We start from the raw sequence: 18,605 nt of genomic DNA, 5'->3' as shown, positions 1-18,605 counted from the left end.
AGATGACAATAGATCGTTTTCTTTATTTATATTATTTGGCATTATCATTTATGGATAAACATGTACTGTCATTCAATAGGACTGTTCAAGATTAAACACATGGGTGTGTGAGTGGTAGGGAGGTTGGGGATATAAGGGGCACTTTATTAATACCATGACATATTTTTTTAATTTCACATACAATTCTTACATATATATAATTGTTAGGAAAACATAGCTTACCAAAACAAATTGTTTTGAGTGCAGCCTTTATCCTCCTTTATAAGTTAAAATTTAGAACAGCCCTATTTTTTATTATTAGCAATGAATAAAAAACTAAATAGGTGAGAGGGTATCCAACATTTCATGCAAAAATTAAACTCTCCCTCAAAAAGGGATTATATGTGTATAAAGTACACCATAAAATTTGGTCTCTAAAATTTGTAACAGTTTAATAATAAATCAAATTTCTGAAAACATAAAACTTGTGAATCATAAAACTGAACATGCAGTCTGATAACCCATTTGTACATGTAAATATTTTTTTACTCTCAGAAGATAAAAAAAATCATAAAATACTAGCATCACTACATGTAGTTATCTATCCCTTGAAAACTTGTTCTGAGAATTTCTGACGAGTAAATAACATAAAGTTTTAAACCCTTGAATAAAAAAATAATCATTTTTACAAGTGGGATATCACTGACAGGCAACACACTTCCTTACATCTACCGTGTATTGGTGACCATTGTTTTTCTGTGCTACGGCAGCATCAATACGGTAGCCTAAACTTCCAGAACCATCATAAAACCTATTCTTTGGTGCTTTAGAGGCAACACTTTTGTTAAAGCTCTCATTGCTCTGGGTGCTTCCTAGATTAGCAAGCATTTCTGGATTTTTTCTGTATTTCTCTAATAAAGTTGTAAGTGAAGTTTGAAAAGATTTGTCATGTAAAGGTTTACCAAATGGCAATGACCTATATTTCAGACCAGACTCCTCAATAAACCTACATCAACTGACATTGCAACCACTATGGTCTCCGAAGGGATGCTTTGACAGTGCATCTAAATGTTGTTTAATTTATTCTGGCTTGCCTTTGCCTTTAGCTATGAGGTAGTCGAAGCATTTAATCAGGTAGTTAATAACTTTTTGAGAGAGACAGGAATGTTTTTTTCTTAAATCATATACACTGGAACTGAAAGGTTTTTTTAATGTGGTTGCTGTCTGAGAGTTTCTTTATTCTTGGATCAACTTTAGCCCTACGTCTTGCAATAGTGGTGGTATCTTCGTCTCCAATAATGGCTGTGATTTTTGCCCCCTTTTCTATACTGTCGGTGACCATTTCTTCCACCTTGTCCGGTTCCATGGCCTTTGCACTCCCAGTAAAGTTCTTTCTGCATGTATGTTTTCTTACTATCTTACCTTCATGTTCAGCTTTCTGGCATATTCTACAGGACTTTGATAACCCAAAATCTTCCCGGTTTTAGAACCTATCATTGAGCAATGCCCTGTTAAATAAATATGAATATCTCTATAAACACAGATGCTTCAGCTGGTGAAACAGAAAAGGGACATAACTTAAGAAAGTGAAAGTGACACCACTGAACTGCAAGCTTGTCTTAGATGCCTGATTTTTTGTATTAGTTAATGTTGGCATAGAATCAGGTGTCAGTAACTGTGAGTTCTTTCAGATCAGTACTTAATGTCATTTTCTTGTTGGGATAAACAAGTACCTGGCCACCTCCACTCTATATGGTTTTGTTTGATTTATTTCGATGTATACATTTGATGAGTTAAGCCTTTTTCAACTGATTTTTTTAGTTTGTTATCATGTTGTACTGTTACATCACTGACAACAGGTGGAGGAGTTGGTAATCCCTCACATGTTTAACAATGCCATAATCTGTATGTACTATGTGTCTGACCAAATGCAGGTGCCTGTAATTTTGTGGTTGTAGTTTTTTGATGTGTTACTTATATTTTTTCTCCTCATTTGAATTGTTTCACATTTTTTAGCTGACTATGCTGTATGGGCTTTGGTCACTGTTGAAGGGACATATATTTTTTTAATTTATGTCTCCTTTGGTCTATTGTGGATCTCATTTGCAATCATACGAATCTTGTTTATTATACTGATCTGTGGTTAGTTGAAATAAACATTGTATTAAAATGTGAAAAACTCATATGTTAACTAAATATTGGACAGACCAATATAAAGGCAGACGGTCAAGGGTAACACCTAATGCCACATATGTTTGTCTTATGCTCATATAATTTTGCTTTAAGCAATAATATTGGCAGGCAGAAATAATTGGAGACATTACTTTTTTATCAATATACTGATCATATCATACATTTTATACACCTACAAATAGCATAATTGGGAAGAAATATTTGTAACACTATCAAAGTTACAGTAGATTACTACTACATTAATTATACAATTATACACTGTCCCACCAGGTCAAATAAATACAAGAGTAATACTTTTACATTTGTACATGTATATTGTATCCAGAAAAAACTTAAATATAGATCTGTAATGTTTTTAGTCAATATTTAATTACCAGTCAGACTGTTGTATGCTCTACCACTTCCTCTTGTTTGCCAGCCAGCATCAACTGAGACAGTTAGGTCATCTGTTCCATCACATCTGAAGTAGAAAATACATGTTTAACACATATACCAAAGTAAAGAAATCATGAAAGTTGGTACAATTAATAAAAGAAGGGATACATGACAATTAAAAAAAAAATCATCTGAAAATAATTTCATATATATTTATTTTAAACATTCATAACCAAGCCAAGGGCAGTTAAGCAATAAATTCAAATAGTCAGCATGTAAATATTCTTAATAAACTGTAAACCGATATATTGTTGCAAGCAATTTATTTTCATAACATTTATAGTGGATAGAAAAATAACGCAATTAAAAATTGATCAATCATTACAAATATGTATAAGATTTATGTTTATAAAAAATCATTCTTCTATTAAAACATTAAATTTGTCATTTCTTACTCATTATTTAAAGCAATTTGTTTTGTCATCCACTCTTTGATAGACTCTTCTGCAACATGCTCAATCACCCCTCCAATTTCTCTTTGTCTCTCATCCAACATGGAATGGCTGACTGTTGGAATATTCAGCTCTGCTAAAATTCCATTCACTTGCTGCTCCCCAAGTCCTACATGAATCATAGCTAAAACAATAACATTAAATAAATGGTTATTACTTAATTTGGAGGTAATTTCATATTTGATTGGTCCAGATTTTAATCTTAATGCTCAATACACAAAAAATATCTACTCAAAACTTGATTATGTTGCTACAGAATACAAACAAAAAGTTCAGGTATTGTGCTTTTAATAGGATACATACTTCCACCACATAGTGGGATAATGATTTGTTTAAATATAAAATGATAATTAATTATGAGGTTGCATCCTACATTTTATCCTAATAATCACTGTGATCACTCTTAAATATTACTATGTGCATGATATGTGCTGAGTTGTTCTATTGACACTACAAGTACATTTTTGTACATGTATTTGTATTGCATATGCATATATCAGTAATTCAATGTTTACTTATTTTGATTTATATTATGGAATATACAATGTAAAAAATATATTCTTTGTACCTAGCATGCCTAGTGTTAGAGATAATTTGTTTAATGACATAAGTTCACTTCTGTACTACAATGTAGTAGTAGTATTCTGAATAACAAATTTATTATCTGCATCGATATCATGGATGGTAAATACATGTATACCCCCAAACCCCATTTTATTCAATGACACTGAAGCATACATGTACATGTATTACCTGACTTGTAAATATGATATTACCATGATTACCAAGCTATCAAGGTAGATTTTTTTTGTACACACCTAGGGATAAAAGGTGTTATATATATGATGATGGTAAAGGGGTGCTTGCATGGTAATAAGATATAAAATAATTTCTGTAATTCATGAATGTTGCTTGAAAAATAAAGACTTTGACCTTTATAGGCCTTGACTCTTTATCAAAAAACAAAATTCAATCATTTTTTTACTTGACGATCCCTGGTTAGTGTTAGAAATTTATTTAAAAAATATATCCCAAGCACGCAAATTACGCATTTGAAAATCATGATATACATTAAATTAAATTAGCAGAACACATTGAATGAGGCACTAGTCTTGCAGGACTGAATGTGAAATAAAAAAACAGTGATCACGTTGCAAGAAAATAACCCTTTAGCATGTTTAACACCCTCTTAAATATACCCCTTTCTCTTGTTCATGTTTACTACAACAAAATGTTAATTTGGAGTTGACATCCCATACTTTTCCATGTCTTTTTCCTATGGGGACTAAGTTAGTGAAGAGACATGCTGTGTTGGCACACACTATCTTCAAAATGGCAGCTAGACCGTGAGAGGTTATGGTTCTGCAGTTTTGCAAAGAAAGGGGAAGACCATATTTCTTGCAAGCTGCTACACCATCAGCCAAAACTCCCAATTCTACAACCCTACGACCTACTCTCCATTCTGAAAAATCTGCGGTTACGTTACTGCTGTCAATTTCAATTATCTCCTCGTGAACACAGTTAGATATATCTGGGGATGACCGCTTAGTCCCAGCAGCGTATGGATGGTCCTGAACAAATGTTGTGTCAAATAATTTTGAAGTCTCCCTGTCCCATCGTCTTCTTTGAGCTTCAGATACTGCCTCCGATTTTTGCTGCTGTTTTACAGATTTAAAACCCGGCGTACGCTTAGCCATTACTGATTATAAATGTATATAAAAAGTAAAACGTATAAAGATGTATAAAAGCGATCTTAAAGGTTAAAAATGTGTATAAAAAAAGAATTTTCAATATAAACATCTGCAGCCGACACCTCCGGAAACGGAAATCGTGTATTTTTAGTTAAAACAATTTCTTATCGCGGAAATTCTTTTGCTATAAATAATTTTGTTATTGATTAATAACAACGAATTCATATTTAAAACAAATCCTAGGAAATATGTATTTGCTTTTATATTACGACTACACCCCATTTACGGTGCGCCAACTTTGCCAAAAACATGACCAGCGTACATCCTTAAGTGCACACTCAAATCGCTATTTGTTTGACCATGTACACTGACCTTAATGACGTAAACAATAAGACGGATAACGCATCATGTATCAGGGTAGAAGTCTACATAAACAATTGATGTAAACATTAATCACGCGGTATAACCTGTGTGTGCGCTTAACGTCTATCCCGGCAAAATTAATTGTTTGCTATTAAGAGTCACAGCATTCCGCTAAATTGTGGCATTCGAAAACTATTTTTCTTTATAGCTTGTTTATAATCCTACATTTCTTTAGTTACTGTTTTTACATGCTTTTTATTGATCAAGACGTATGAAATCGTGAATGGTTTCTATATAACCCAATACTTATTTACGTATTGACAGTAAAGTTCATGCGTCACCTTTAACTTTAACGATCTATGTTCTACAACGCGACACATTGTGTGATCGGCGTAAACAAAGGGGATTTGTCATTGTATTATGATCTGAATTTGAACCCAGCTTTGTAGATAAGGTAATTACTTCACACACAAAGGTCGGTATATATATTTAGGATTTTATTGTACATTACTATAAAAGCAATTGCTGTCTAAAGTACAAGGCAGCAATTATAATAATCATAAAACAGTTCTGATATGGGTTTTTTTTTAAGATAAGGTAGTTCCTGTTGCTTTCGACATTTATTCATGATTGATTTCATCTCAAATTGTATCACGTATATTAGGGCAATTCTGGAAACCTAGAAATCCCAGAGGACATGATGCTTAAGAAATTAAACAACGTAGAAATGCTGGAGCTGTATAGAAGGTATGTTCTAATGGAACCGTTTTGATATGTAGTGGGGAGAAGAATGCATAAGTTGCAATACCGTTCTCCTTTTCGTTTCTGCGAAACAGTTCTCTATGGTATGCATGCATAAAACAACTTTTATTCAATATCAATAAACCCATCAATTGGGCAATTTGGTGGGGTTCAAGAGAAAATGTAAACCGTTTTTTTGAAAAAATAAAATATTATACCTTAAGTTTTCTATGATGTGTCTTCTGTACTATTATTTTTCTGTTTCTCTTTTTATTTGTAGCCATGGCGTTGTCACTTTATTTTCAATCTATGGGTTTGTCTGTACCTCTGGTTTTTTTCGTCCCCCTTATATGGACTACATATAAACTATGTTCAGTTAATGGTTTATAACTCAACAGAACCTTGATCATTTTGATTAAAATTAAGTCTTCCATGATACGTGGAGAAAAAAAAACATGTTAGTGTCTATTTGCACATGTATACAGGTACACATGTATATCTTAAAACTACGAAACATCTAAATATGTTAAGGTCATGTATTGCTGTACGTATGTGACAGCCATTAACGAAAATTTATATGTAATAAAAGGAAAAATAAAAAAAAAAAACACAACACGACTTATGTGTATACGAATGATGAACAAATTTTAACACATCATTAATCAAAAGAAAAAGAAATTGATAGAAACAAACGTACAAACGAATTGTTCAACAAATTAAAAACTAATGTAATATTCTATAACCAATAAAATTAATGCATAATAAGGTCTTAAAGTTTGATACTTAAAAAACTGAAATAGATTACTAGTATCGAAACACAGATGTTTTGGTCATTACTGTTGTAATAGACTAAGCTTTTATTAATTGCAGTTTACAGACTCTACACAACGAAGTTGACTGCAGGTTAAATATTCAGCAGATGTTTAAGTAGATCATGTCGTTACCAAAACTTGGAGCAACAAAAAAAAAAATATTACAAAAACACACTTTAATTTGTCCAAACGAGCTATAAACAATACATTCATGTTTGGAAATTGTAATTAGCTGGTCTATTACAGATTCATAGTCAAATTAATTAACATCTTAATTTACTTTGTAGATATTTAACATCGATACAAACACATTGTAAGGAGGTCATACGAATAGGTCATATGACCGATGGTGGATGGAACGTTTGTCATGACAAACAATACAGACCTTCTTTTCCATGTTTAGTTTATTCATTTGGGTGAGTTTGAGAAGCTGTAGCTTAACTGAAGATGACCAATATTAAATAACAGAATAAGTGAATCAAAATTTCTATTAAATCGACTTTCATTTTTTATCTGACGTACTGTTTCAATAACGTATGCACAGAATTGAATCACGAGAAGAAAATGGAATTCACATTTATCACATGGCATACGCCAATGTTACAGCTGTTGGTGGATTTAAAAAAAAAACCACTGTCACCACAAAACAGTCCAATTGTTTAAAATGGAAGAATGCTCCGACGGTTTTAAAAAATAACTGATAGATTTGTTGTCAAGCATATATCTACATACATTGTTTCATTGTTTGACAACTTAAAATTGCTGCTGTTCAGTGGTAATTGGAGAATGAGGCTAGGTTGACACCGGGGGGGGGGGGGGGATACTGCCTATCCTTTTAGGTATAACTGTGCCGACAGCACTTGCGAAATCACACCCTGCTCTAACCAGAAAATATTGAAAAACATACCCTATTTTAAACAAAAATATTGAAAAACATACCCTGTTCTAGAAACACTCTGAAAATGTATACCCTGTTCTAGACAGTATAAAATAGATACTGTAAATAACCTGGGTTCAAGACCATATCATAAATGATTAAATAAGCGATCCTGTTCGCACCAGCAGGGTCTAAAAAAACACCCTGTTCTAACCAGCAGGACATGAAAAAGGAACCCTATTCTAACCAGCAGGACATTAAAAGAGACCCTGTTTTGCCACTATCATACTACAAAAAAATACAGGAAGTACGTCCCCCCACGGAGGGTGTTGACACATGCTATTGCTCGTAATGGTAATTCTAGTTATGGCTTACACAACGGAGGTTGGGTGTCATAATGTTTATCTACGTTTCTTTATGTATGGCAACCTTAAAGAAGTTGGGAGAGGGGGCATATTGTTATTCTACGTTTATTTTTACAACATCCTCAACAAGTTGGGATGAGATATTGTTATTGTTATTTTTTTTCCTTTTTGTGATTTTTTGAGACTTTATTTTTTGTCCCGTTTCTTATTATTGCACCCAGAGCTGGGTTGACATATGTTAGTTTGCGTTTCTTTTTTTCTTCTTATTTTACCCTGAAGGAGGTCGGGTGACATATTGTTTTTTTTTCCATTCCATTTGTTATCCTTATTATTATTTTTCCAGATTGTCTGAAAAGAGTATTTTTCAAAATTGTAAAGACCAATTATATTCAAAATTATCAAAACTCTTGAAACTTTTTATAAATTAGCAGAACGATGTATTGTGATGTAAACATGTGAATTAAATGTTATTTTTTAAATGGCTGCCATTTACAAGGGGGAATCTACGTCATCACGCAGTGTGTCGGCGATTGAAATTGGACCACCATCTTGTCGATTCAAGGTAAGAATTTTACTTATTATGCCAGTTATATGAGGGTTATGATTATACAAAAGAGGGACGAAAGATACCAAAGGGACAGTCAAACTCATAAATCTAAAACAAACTGACAACTCCATGGCTAAAAATGAAAAAGACAAACAGAAAAACAATAGTACACACGACACAACATAGAAAACTAATGAATAAACAACACGAACCCCACCAAAAACTAGGGGTGATCTCAGGTGCTCCGGAAGGGTAAGCAGATCCTGCTCCACATGTGGCACCCGTCGTGTTGCTTATGTGATTACAAATCCGGTAAATAGTCTAATTCGGTAGGTCATATTCATGAAAGGGAAGGGGATTGTAGTTACGACGTAAGGAACATATCCGATATCATTTGTGAAACGGTTATTCCATAACGGTCAACCAACTCGTGATGGCGTCCGTAAAATTTACGAAGGGATGATTTCAACTTCACTATTTGGAACTCTTGGTTTAATAGCTTCCTTGTGAGCAGCAAACCTCTATCAAGAAAATCATGATAGGAAATGCAAGCGCAAAATAGTCCACCAAAGACTATATAAAGTAGGAAAATAAATGAGCCATCGCTCAATATTATTGGTTATCTCAATTTTGCAAACACTTCGATACCAGTTTTAGGAATTAGGTGAAATATGCAGGATATCGGCAAAATTTTTTGTAACAACATCTTGATTATCAAGAACCGCCTACTTTATCAAAAGAGTTGGTTGACCGTTATGGAATAACCGTATCACAAATGATATCGGATATGTTCCTCACGTCGTAACTACAATCTCCTTCCCTTTCCTGAATGTGACCTACCGAATTAGACTATTTACCGAATTTGTTATCACATAAGCAACACGACGGGTGCCGTATGTGGAGCAGGATCTACTTACCCTTCCGGAGCACCTGAGATCACCCCTAGTTTTTTGGTGCGGTTCGTGTTGTTTATTCTTTAGTTTTCTATGTTGTGTCGTGTGTGCTGTTGTTTGTTTGTCTTTTTCATTTTTAACCATGGCGTTGTCAGTTTGTTTTAGATTTATGAGTTTGACTGTCCCTTTGGTATCTTTCGTCCCTCTTTTAGTAACAAATGAACATGTCCAAATTCTTTATTGTACTCGGGAATATACGTGTTACTCACAAATATCCGTCATTATTGCCGAAAAACGTCGTATTTTTAAAAAATGGAAAAAGGATGTCGGCAACACATCGAATATCGAAGGATGTCGGGGACACATCATATACTATCAAGGCTGAGTTTTTTATTTTCAAAATCCTCCTCCCCCCACCTCCCCCGAAAATCAAATGGTCGTCCCCTTACTGAAAAAATGTCAACAAAACCGCCAGAAAACTTGAGCAAAGGTCACGATAAAGGACCAACAGGGCCATGCATACGATTGTTCAATCCACCATTTATTTTCTTAAAATGTTCTGTACTAAGTCAGGAAAATTGCCATTGTTATATAATAGTTAGTTTCTGTGTTTGTTACATTTTAATGTTGTATTTCTGTTGTGTCGTAGTTTTCGTCTTATATTTGATGCGTTTCCCTCAGTTTTAGTTTGTAACCCGGATTTGTTTTTATTTCTCGATTTATGAATTTCGAACAGCGGTATACTACTGTTGCCTTCATGAACACCCGATAGATGTAGGGCCAGATGAAATGTCATTACCTGAAGATCTGCGGAAGCAGTGAAAGTACTAGTAAAAAAGTGATGCATTGAAACCGTTATTATCTTTTAATAATTTTCTTATATGTTACCAGCATACGGACTTTACTTAACTTTTTCTTATATATATATTGGCCATCTTCATGCCTTATATATCATGTACTGTAGTACGCCGCTAGATTAAAACTGACGAGGAAAGGTAACACACGGCCAGCGAAAGCTCTTTATTTGAGAGCCCAGGTGGTCGTGTGGTCTAGCGGGACGGCTGCACTGCAGGCGATTTGGTGTCACGATATCACAGAAGCATGGGTTCGAATCCCGGCGAGGGAAGAACCAAAAATTTGCGAAAGCAAATTTACAGATCTAACATTGTTAGGTTGATGTTTAGACGAGTTGTATATATATATATATATATATATATAAGTGCCTATAAATAGCAGCACATGACATACAAATCTATGGGAGTGTGGATTAATCAGTACAGAGATTAATTCAATTACACAAATAAAATTATAGATTGCCTAACAATGTAATTTTAACACACTATTTAGTATGTAAATATAAGAATGTTTAAAATATTTACAAAATGATGAAAATAAACGCAATATTTCGCTAGACCAACTAGCTTTATCAAGCGTGCATCTATCCAGGTGATTTCAGATGTAGATGATAAGAAACTTTTGCAGCTCAACGTCTGTGTTGCACTGAACTGCCTTCAAAATAAGAAAATTTTGCAGCTCAATGTATATGACCTCTTGCATTTAGCTGCTTTGAAAATAAGAAAATTTTGCAGCTCAATGTACATGTTGCACTTGGATTTAGCTACCTTAAAAATACATAATTGGTAGTTGAAGTTAGCAACGTCCATTGGCCAATATTACGGGATAAAAAGGACGATGCTTTGTTTTAAATTATTCTTTAACTTTCCTGTATCTTTTTTCGTCTTTTTCGTTAAGACCATCAGGTTCTAAAGTGTGGAGTTGGTGGATCTTCAGGTAATGACATTTCATCTGGCCCTACATCTATCGGGTGTTTAATGAAGGCAACAGTAGTATACCGCTGTGCGAAATTCATAAATCGAGAAATAAAAACAAATCCGGGTTACAAACTAAAGATAAGAATAAAGCAGCTAACAGAACACCCCTTGTACTCACTTACCATCCTGATTTTAAAAATGTGTCATCCATTGTTCAGAAGCATTGGAAAATTATAGAAAATGATTTAAATCTAAAAAAAGTATTTTCTTCACCACCAGTCATGGCCTTCAGAAGACCTAAAAACATCCGTGACAAATTAGTGACATCTGTATTAACCAAGCAGCCTAATCCATCGCCCGGTTGCTACAAACAATGTGGTCGAAGGAATTGTTTGTGTTGTAAAGCTGCCAATACAAGCAGTTCTTTCATCAGCTCCGTTACTAAACAAAATTATACCATCTACTCTAATTCCAACTGTAAAACGGAGAACTCAATTTATATATTAACATGTGACACTTGTGGCATTCAGTATGTGGGAGAAACAATGGACAAATTTAATATTCGGCTCAATAACCACCGTTCATCGTACAAAACCAACAAAAACTGTCCTCTCACAAGACATCTTCGTTCAACGAAACATCCTTTTGATAATGTCACTTTCCAAATTATAGAAGTCAACACCGAATGGGACACCACGGCGAGAAGGAGAAGAGAAAACTTTTGGATCCACCAACTCCACACTTTAGAACCTGATGGTCTTAACGAAAAAGACGAAAAAAGATACAGGAAAGATAAAGAATAATTTAAAACAAAGCATCGTCCTTTTTATCCCGTAATATTGGCCAATGGACGTTGCTAACTTCAACTACCAATTATGTATTTTTAAGGTAGCTAAATCCAAGTGCAACATGTACATTGAGCTGCAAAATTTTCTTATTTTCAAAGCAGCTAAATGCAAGAGGTCATATACATTGAGCTGCAAAATTTTCTTATTTTGAAGGCAGTTCAGTGCAACACAGACGTTGAGCTGCAAAAGTTTCTTATCATCTACATCCGATTTCACCTGGATAGATGCACGCTTGATAAAGCTAGTTGGTCTAGCGAAATATTGCGTTTATTTTCATCATTTTGTAAATATTTTAAACATTCTTATATTTACATACTAAATAGTGTGTTAAAATTACATTGTTAGGCAATCTATATATATTTGTCAGTATAAAATCTAACTCTAACACTGGTTGGTGTAATTTTCAGACTTATATATATATATATATATAGTATCAAAAAGACTTGGTCTAATAAATGATCCCTGTGGAACCCCTGGCATAACTGAAAGTAAATCAGATTTTCACCTTCTAAAACTTTTTTTTTCTCGAATATTTACAAAAATTGAATCTTGAAATTGAGTGCATGAAATGGAAGCAAGCAAGGAACACTAATCCTGGTTTTTTTTTTATCGTATCTTCATAATGGTTGATAAAATCAAAGGACAATTACATTAATAATTTATTAGTGTGTCCCCGACATCCGTCGATATTCGATGTGTTGCCGACATCCTTTTTCTAATTTTTAAAAATAAGACGTTTTTCGACCATAATGACTGATATTTGTGAGTAACAAGTATTTTTCCCAGTACAATAAAGAATTCGGACATGTTCATTTGTTGATAAAGTAGGCGGTTTTTGATAATCAAGATGTTGTTATGAAAAATTTTACCGATATCCTGCATGTTTGACCTAATTCCTAAACCTGGTATCGAAGTGTTTGCAAAATTGAGATAACCAATAATATTGAGCAGTGGCTCATTTATTTTCCTACTTTATATAGTCTTTGGTGGACTATTTTGTATAATCATAACCCTCATATAACTGGCATAATAAGTAAAATTCTTACCTTGAAGCGACAAAATGGTGGTCCAATTTCAATCGCCGACACCCTGCGTGATGACGTAGATTCCCCCTTGATTTAGTGACAATTGGAAGAAGGGTGAAACTTTATAATTATTTATGCTATGAATCTGCATCGTGGGGGTTGCAGAAACTAATGCTCATGATACCAGGGTGTCCACTTTCCAATTACTTGGGGCCTCTAAGATGGGTGGGGTCATTTTTATTTTACATTTCTTAAATAATAAGCTATTTTTTGTAAAAGAGATAGCATAAGGATAACTATATAATAATGTTTACCACCATGTGCAGATTAGGAATCGGTTATGAAGTTGTCCTTTGAACTACTCCAATGCAAAAACGGTCCATTTCCATGGAATCAGAAAACATGCAAAAAAAAAAATTCTCTTTCTTTTATTAAATTTACCCAACTACATGAAACTCTACGTAAATGTTACTGTGTATGCCTAGTTGTGCAGACAGTGTTTAGCAATTCCAAAATGGCTGATACTGTTATGGATAGAGGGCGAAAACTTAAAATGTATCCGGAGGGAAAACTTTAAAGCAGTATTTTCTGGAAGTTTATAACAACAAATCAAGCAAAACGTTAAGGGTACGTACAATAGCATGTACCAATGTGACATCTGTGTTTAAAAGAATTGAAATGATCACTTTTATTGAAAAAACAAAATGAAAAACAAATACTCCAAACTTGACGGAATTTTACAAACTGTTAATAAACATGTGTAGATGAACTGTTTGACTTGGTATTTTAAAAAAAAAAGCTGCCGTTACCCTTTTATTAATCTTCCACACATTTTGTCCACGCTGTTTCTCGAAATTGAATGAACAAATGTTGATGGAACAATGTGAATTTTTGCATTTTGAACAATATGGCCACTGTTTCTTTTGACGTTCGAAAAACGTAAAAAACATAAGAATACTTAGGTTTGATAATTAAATTGATAATACCCAGACTAAAAATTCCAAAAGGAGTAACCCCGGTAAGGACAAAATGTCAGGTCATCTGACTTAAAACACTGTATTAAACACTTTAATGTCTGCTTCAGTCATAGTGTATGTGAAAAATTTGAACTCGTTTAGTCACAAAAGACGCTCAACGTCAAGCTGAAATAAGAATAAATATGTCATATATGCTATAAGATGTCGCTTTTCTGATGGTTTTTGTCAAACATGAAAGTGACCACATCCGTGATCACTCTCAACCTTTTATATATGTTTTGTATTATCATCAGATACAACTTACTTTTAATATTATGAATAAACACAAATGCAGCTTCTTCCAATTTAGGGGGCTCGCGGGTATAACAATTTGAGAAAAAAATAAACATTTTTTTTTTCATTACAAATTTTATTCATTACTTTATTAGTTGTTTTTTTATCATACGGTACAAGAATCATTAAAAAAAATCAATTTGTTATGGCCTCAGATGATTGTTAAAATGTATATATCATTGAAAAAGCTCCAAATGGTCTCCATTTGTTGTAAACATGCCATTTTTTGCATTAAAGTAGATAGATGTCTTCCTTTATCTTGGATTTGGAAATACCAGAAAACAAGGTCTAGATCTTTAATAGAATGTGCAAATGTTGAGAGAAGTAGGATATTCGTGTGTAATCACTTTCATTTCAATATTTCAATATAGAAAATGACGTGTTTTATCATATTTATGGTTGTTTTTTTACAAAAAACAGTAAAGTTTTATTTGATTAAATTTTTCCGAACTTTGCAACATAAGGGGAGGCAACTCAAATGCAAGGGCAGATAATTCAGATAAAGGTACTTTTACCATAAAATGTGTTAGGAATTTACCTATTCTATTATGTAGCAGGAAAACGGGTCCGGTGACCCCATTTTTTTTTTAACTGAAAGCATACTATTAAAGCTATCTTCTCATTTGTTATCTGAACATTCTATCGTGTAGTTTACGCTTTTTTGCGGAAAACATGTTTTATTTATGCATAATCTATACAAATTCTGTCAATTTTGAACACTGTGTAGCGTGACAAAAATTCTTTTTATTATTGTCTTTTAAAAAGCATGATATAAACTACATTTCGGCAAATTATAAAAAAATTCTATAGATTATAATTTAGACACCTCATCTACCTTAAAATTGAAATATCTTTTGAAACTGATCGGTGGCCAATTTTTTTTGTCAATATTTTCGAGCTGTACTTAAACTAAACTATTGTAAAATTTGGATGATTTTTGTAATTTTGTTCTTTTTTTTTATTTCGATTTACCTTTATTTCTCCTATTAGTTCAACAGAAAAAGTACCTTTCCAAAAATGTATGCTTCTTTCGAAGGCAGATTGTGAGCTTAAATGAACGGTGACCCCACTTTTTTATATTATTTTTCTATTAAGTATAAGATAGAGATTATTCATATGAAAATATAGAGAAATCCTATATTAGATCAAAATGTGATTTATGCCTGCGAGCCCCCTTAAGACGTAAACTGTTTGAAATTGAACTCAAATGCTAAAATTGAGAAGTTTTCAGTAATTAAGCATGACTTAATGATGCTAGTACCCGATATATGTGCATTGGATCTAAATAAATCAGCCAAAATTTATGTAAAAGAAGTATTATATTTTCCAATGAATAGCTAAAAGTTCACATTTTAACAATCTTGTAAAACTGCTATATTTTGCAATTTGGGTCAAAAAGGGGTCGACTGGACTAACTCCTTTATATGTTATGAAATGTTTAAAATGACTGCCGTTACCCTAGCAATATAAGAACGAGGGTGATATGTGTTATTGCTGGCAATCTAATTGTTCACACAATACAGGTTTAAGTTGATTTTGACAATCATCGAAACTACTGTGTTGCCATTGAAATGAAAGCAAACAATTGATAAAATGAAATATTCTTCTAGCTTTCAACTTTACAATAATCTTGAGTAACATGTTTAGATGCGGCATTTGGCATTTGAATTTTCATAAATGGCTTCCGTAAACATTGTAACAATGTCATGTCAAAATTGTAATAGCCATGTGCACTTGTGCCGTTTGGCGTTGTTTTTTTTAAACGTTGTCATGCTGTTATACAAAACCGGAGACAAATCACTGGTTTCCAATTATAGACCAATCTCATTATTATCAGCAGTGGGTAAAGTTTTTGAAAGAATTGTGTTTAAAAATGTATTTAATCACTTAATTGCAAACAAGTTATTATACAAATCTCAATCAGGTTTTATTCCAGGTCATTCTACCGTTCACCAGCTAATAGAAATTTACTATAGGATATGCATGTCACTTGATGATCGCTGTATAACATCTCTTATAAAAGCGTATGGTTTTGATGGAAATCTGTATGAATGGTTTGAAAGTTATATTTCAAATAAAAAACAAAGCGTTTTTGTTTCAAATGCCTATTCGCCTTTTATAATACTAATGCAGGAGTTCCGCAAGGCTCTGTTTTAGGTCCCCTACTATTTCTATTTATTTAAATGACATAGCTGATAATTTGACAAGTCTAACTCGATTGTTTGCTGATGATACATCTCTTTTTTATTCCAGCAATAATCCTTACACTATAGAGGATGTCTTAAACAGCGATTTAGAACAAATTTCAGTATGGTCTAAAGATTGGGTTATTAATTTTAACCCTAATAAGACAAAGGCTATGATATTCTCCTGCCATACTTCCCCAGGTGATATTGAAATAGAATTTCAAAACCAATTAGTAGAATTTGTCTCCTGTCATAAACACTTAGGGATTACTTTTGATTCCAATGGTAAATTCCATACACATATAGAAAATATTTTAAAGTGTGCAAGCACAAGATTAAATGTTCTTAAAAAATTGAAATATGTATTGAATAGAAATTATCTTGCTCGTATATATTTAACTTTTATAAGACCCGTTATGGAATATGCATGTGAGTTATGGGATGGTTGTACTCAACAAGAAGCCGACAATTTAGAACATGTTCAGTTAGAAGCAGGGAGGTTAGTAACTGGGTTGCCCGTGTTTGCTAGTCGGGAAGCTATATATTTTGAAACTGGCTGGCAATTGCTTGTGGACAGAATAAAAACCAGAAAGCTCAATATGTTCTATTCTTTACATAATGGGACTGCCCCTGATTATCTCTGTGATTTAATGCCCCCGCTTGTTGGTCAAGTATCTAACTACGATTTGCGAAACAGTAATAATTATGAAGTACCCGGTTATAGACTAGACATTACTAGAAAATCCTTTTTCCCATCCACTACTATTGAATGGAATGGCCTTACCCCCGACATACGTACGTCCAAAAATATAAATATTTTTTAACGAAAGATGAAGTCTAAATTGATACAGCCACCTTCCTATTTTAGTTGTGGGGATAGAAAACTTAATATCATTTATGCACGTTTGAGAAATATTTGCGGTTCTTTAAATTCAGATTTACATCGTGTTAATATTAAACCAAGTCCCGCATGCAGCTGTGGCCACCCTGTTGAGGATAGTATACACTATTGTTTAGAGTGAGCTTTTCACAATGAAGCAAGAGAAATACTGTTTTCCAAATTAGAAAATTATGCTATATCCATTGAGCTTCTATTAGCTGGTAACGGTGACCTTTCTTTTCAGCAAAACAAAGACAATTTTGAGTCCGTACAATCTTATATCAGAATAACACAAAGATTCAAAGCAATCAATTAACATTCTAAATTTCTACTTTACAACCTTTCACTCCAGTCCAGTTGTTTCATTATTATTCCTTATTATATTGTATTTTTTTTTTCTTTTTATTTCTAATTTTTTTTTTGAAGTACGTATTACATGCATTACTACTATGTTGTTTTTTTCGCCATTATCTAATGTAGTTTGAGTTTATATTTATATTGGGAGAGGACGTCTCTAATGTTGTTATAACTTCTGTCCAATCCCTTTTGCTATTTTTGCAAATATGTTTAAACTAAACGTTTGCCCGCTAATATTGTCTAATTTTTATATGCCGTTACCATTTAATAAATGCCAAAAAGGAAAACATAATCCAAAAACGTTAAAGCAACATTTCATCTCTTAAACATTGTTAAAATTGTAGCTAAACTCATTTGAAACTATTATGATTCCCTCCCATGTACCAATGAGTCATCTTTCACTACAGTTTTGTGATAGGTTGCTGTTACCGTGGAAACCAGCAAAATGTGAAAAAATCAAACTTAATGTAGCTTTGTATGATTGTTAACTGGCAAGTTTAGATGAAACTTTTAACTATGGAATTTCCAAAATGGGCACTGTTGCCATGGAAAGTGCAAGAAACATTTAAAATTGATATAGAGCAAAGAAAAGAACAGTGAAGTGCATGTAGATCTGCATAGGTAGATATTACAAGGAACAAAGTCATTTCCACATTTCATTACGATTTTAAAATGGGAATATATTTGACTTTTAAAATCAATATATGTACTGTACTTACCGAGAACTCGCTCGGTTAAATATTTACATAATGGAAACGCAAAATGATACTCATTTTGATATACATATACATCTTTGTACTGTGAATCATTTGTTTTTTTTTCAAATTAGAAACCTCAACATAATTACCTAGATAATAGTCCTAGGACTTTTGTACTAAA

The 18,605-nt window shown here is 33.1% G+C and overlaps 1 protein-coding gene across 1 annotated transcript in view; it reads left to right on the top strand.

Moving 5' to 3' along the window:
- The window catches only part of LOC143070875 (putative methyltransferase-like protein 24), a 93,592-nt gene that overhangs the window by 53,572 nt on the left and 21,415 nt on the right, over positions 1–18,605 (top strand). Inside the window, exons 8-9 of the mRNA XM_076244988.1 lie at positions 5,778–5,860; positions 6,954–7,082. Of these exons, the coding sequence (XP_076101103.1) occupies positions 5,778–5,860; positions 6,954–7,082 (212 nt within the window). The remainder of the gene's footprint in view (positions 1–5,777; positions 5,861–6,953; positions 7,083–18,605) is intronic.

Source organism: Mytilus galloprovincialis, chromosome 1 (assembly GCF_965363235.1).
Source record: "Mytilus galloprovincialis chromosome 1, xbMytGall1.hap1.1, whole genome shotgun sequence".
In the NCBI taxonomy this organism is placed as follows: domain Eukaryota; kingdom Metazoa; phylum Mollusca; class Bivalvia; order Mytilida; family Mytilidae; genus Mytilus; species Mytilus galloprovincialis.
Note: the sequence above shows the minus strand (reverse complement) of the source record. Positions and strands in the feature narration are given on the sequence as shown.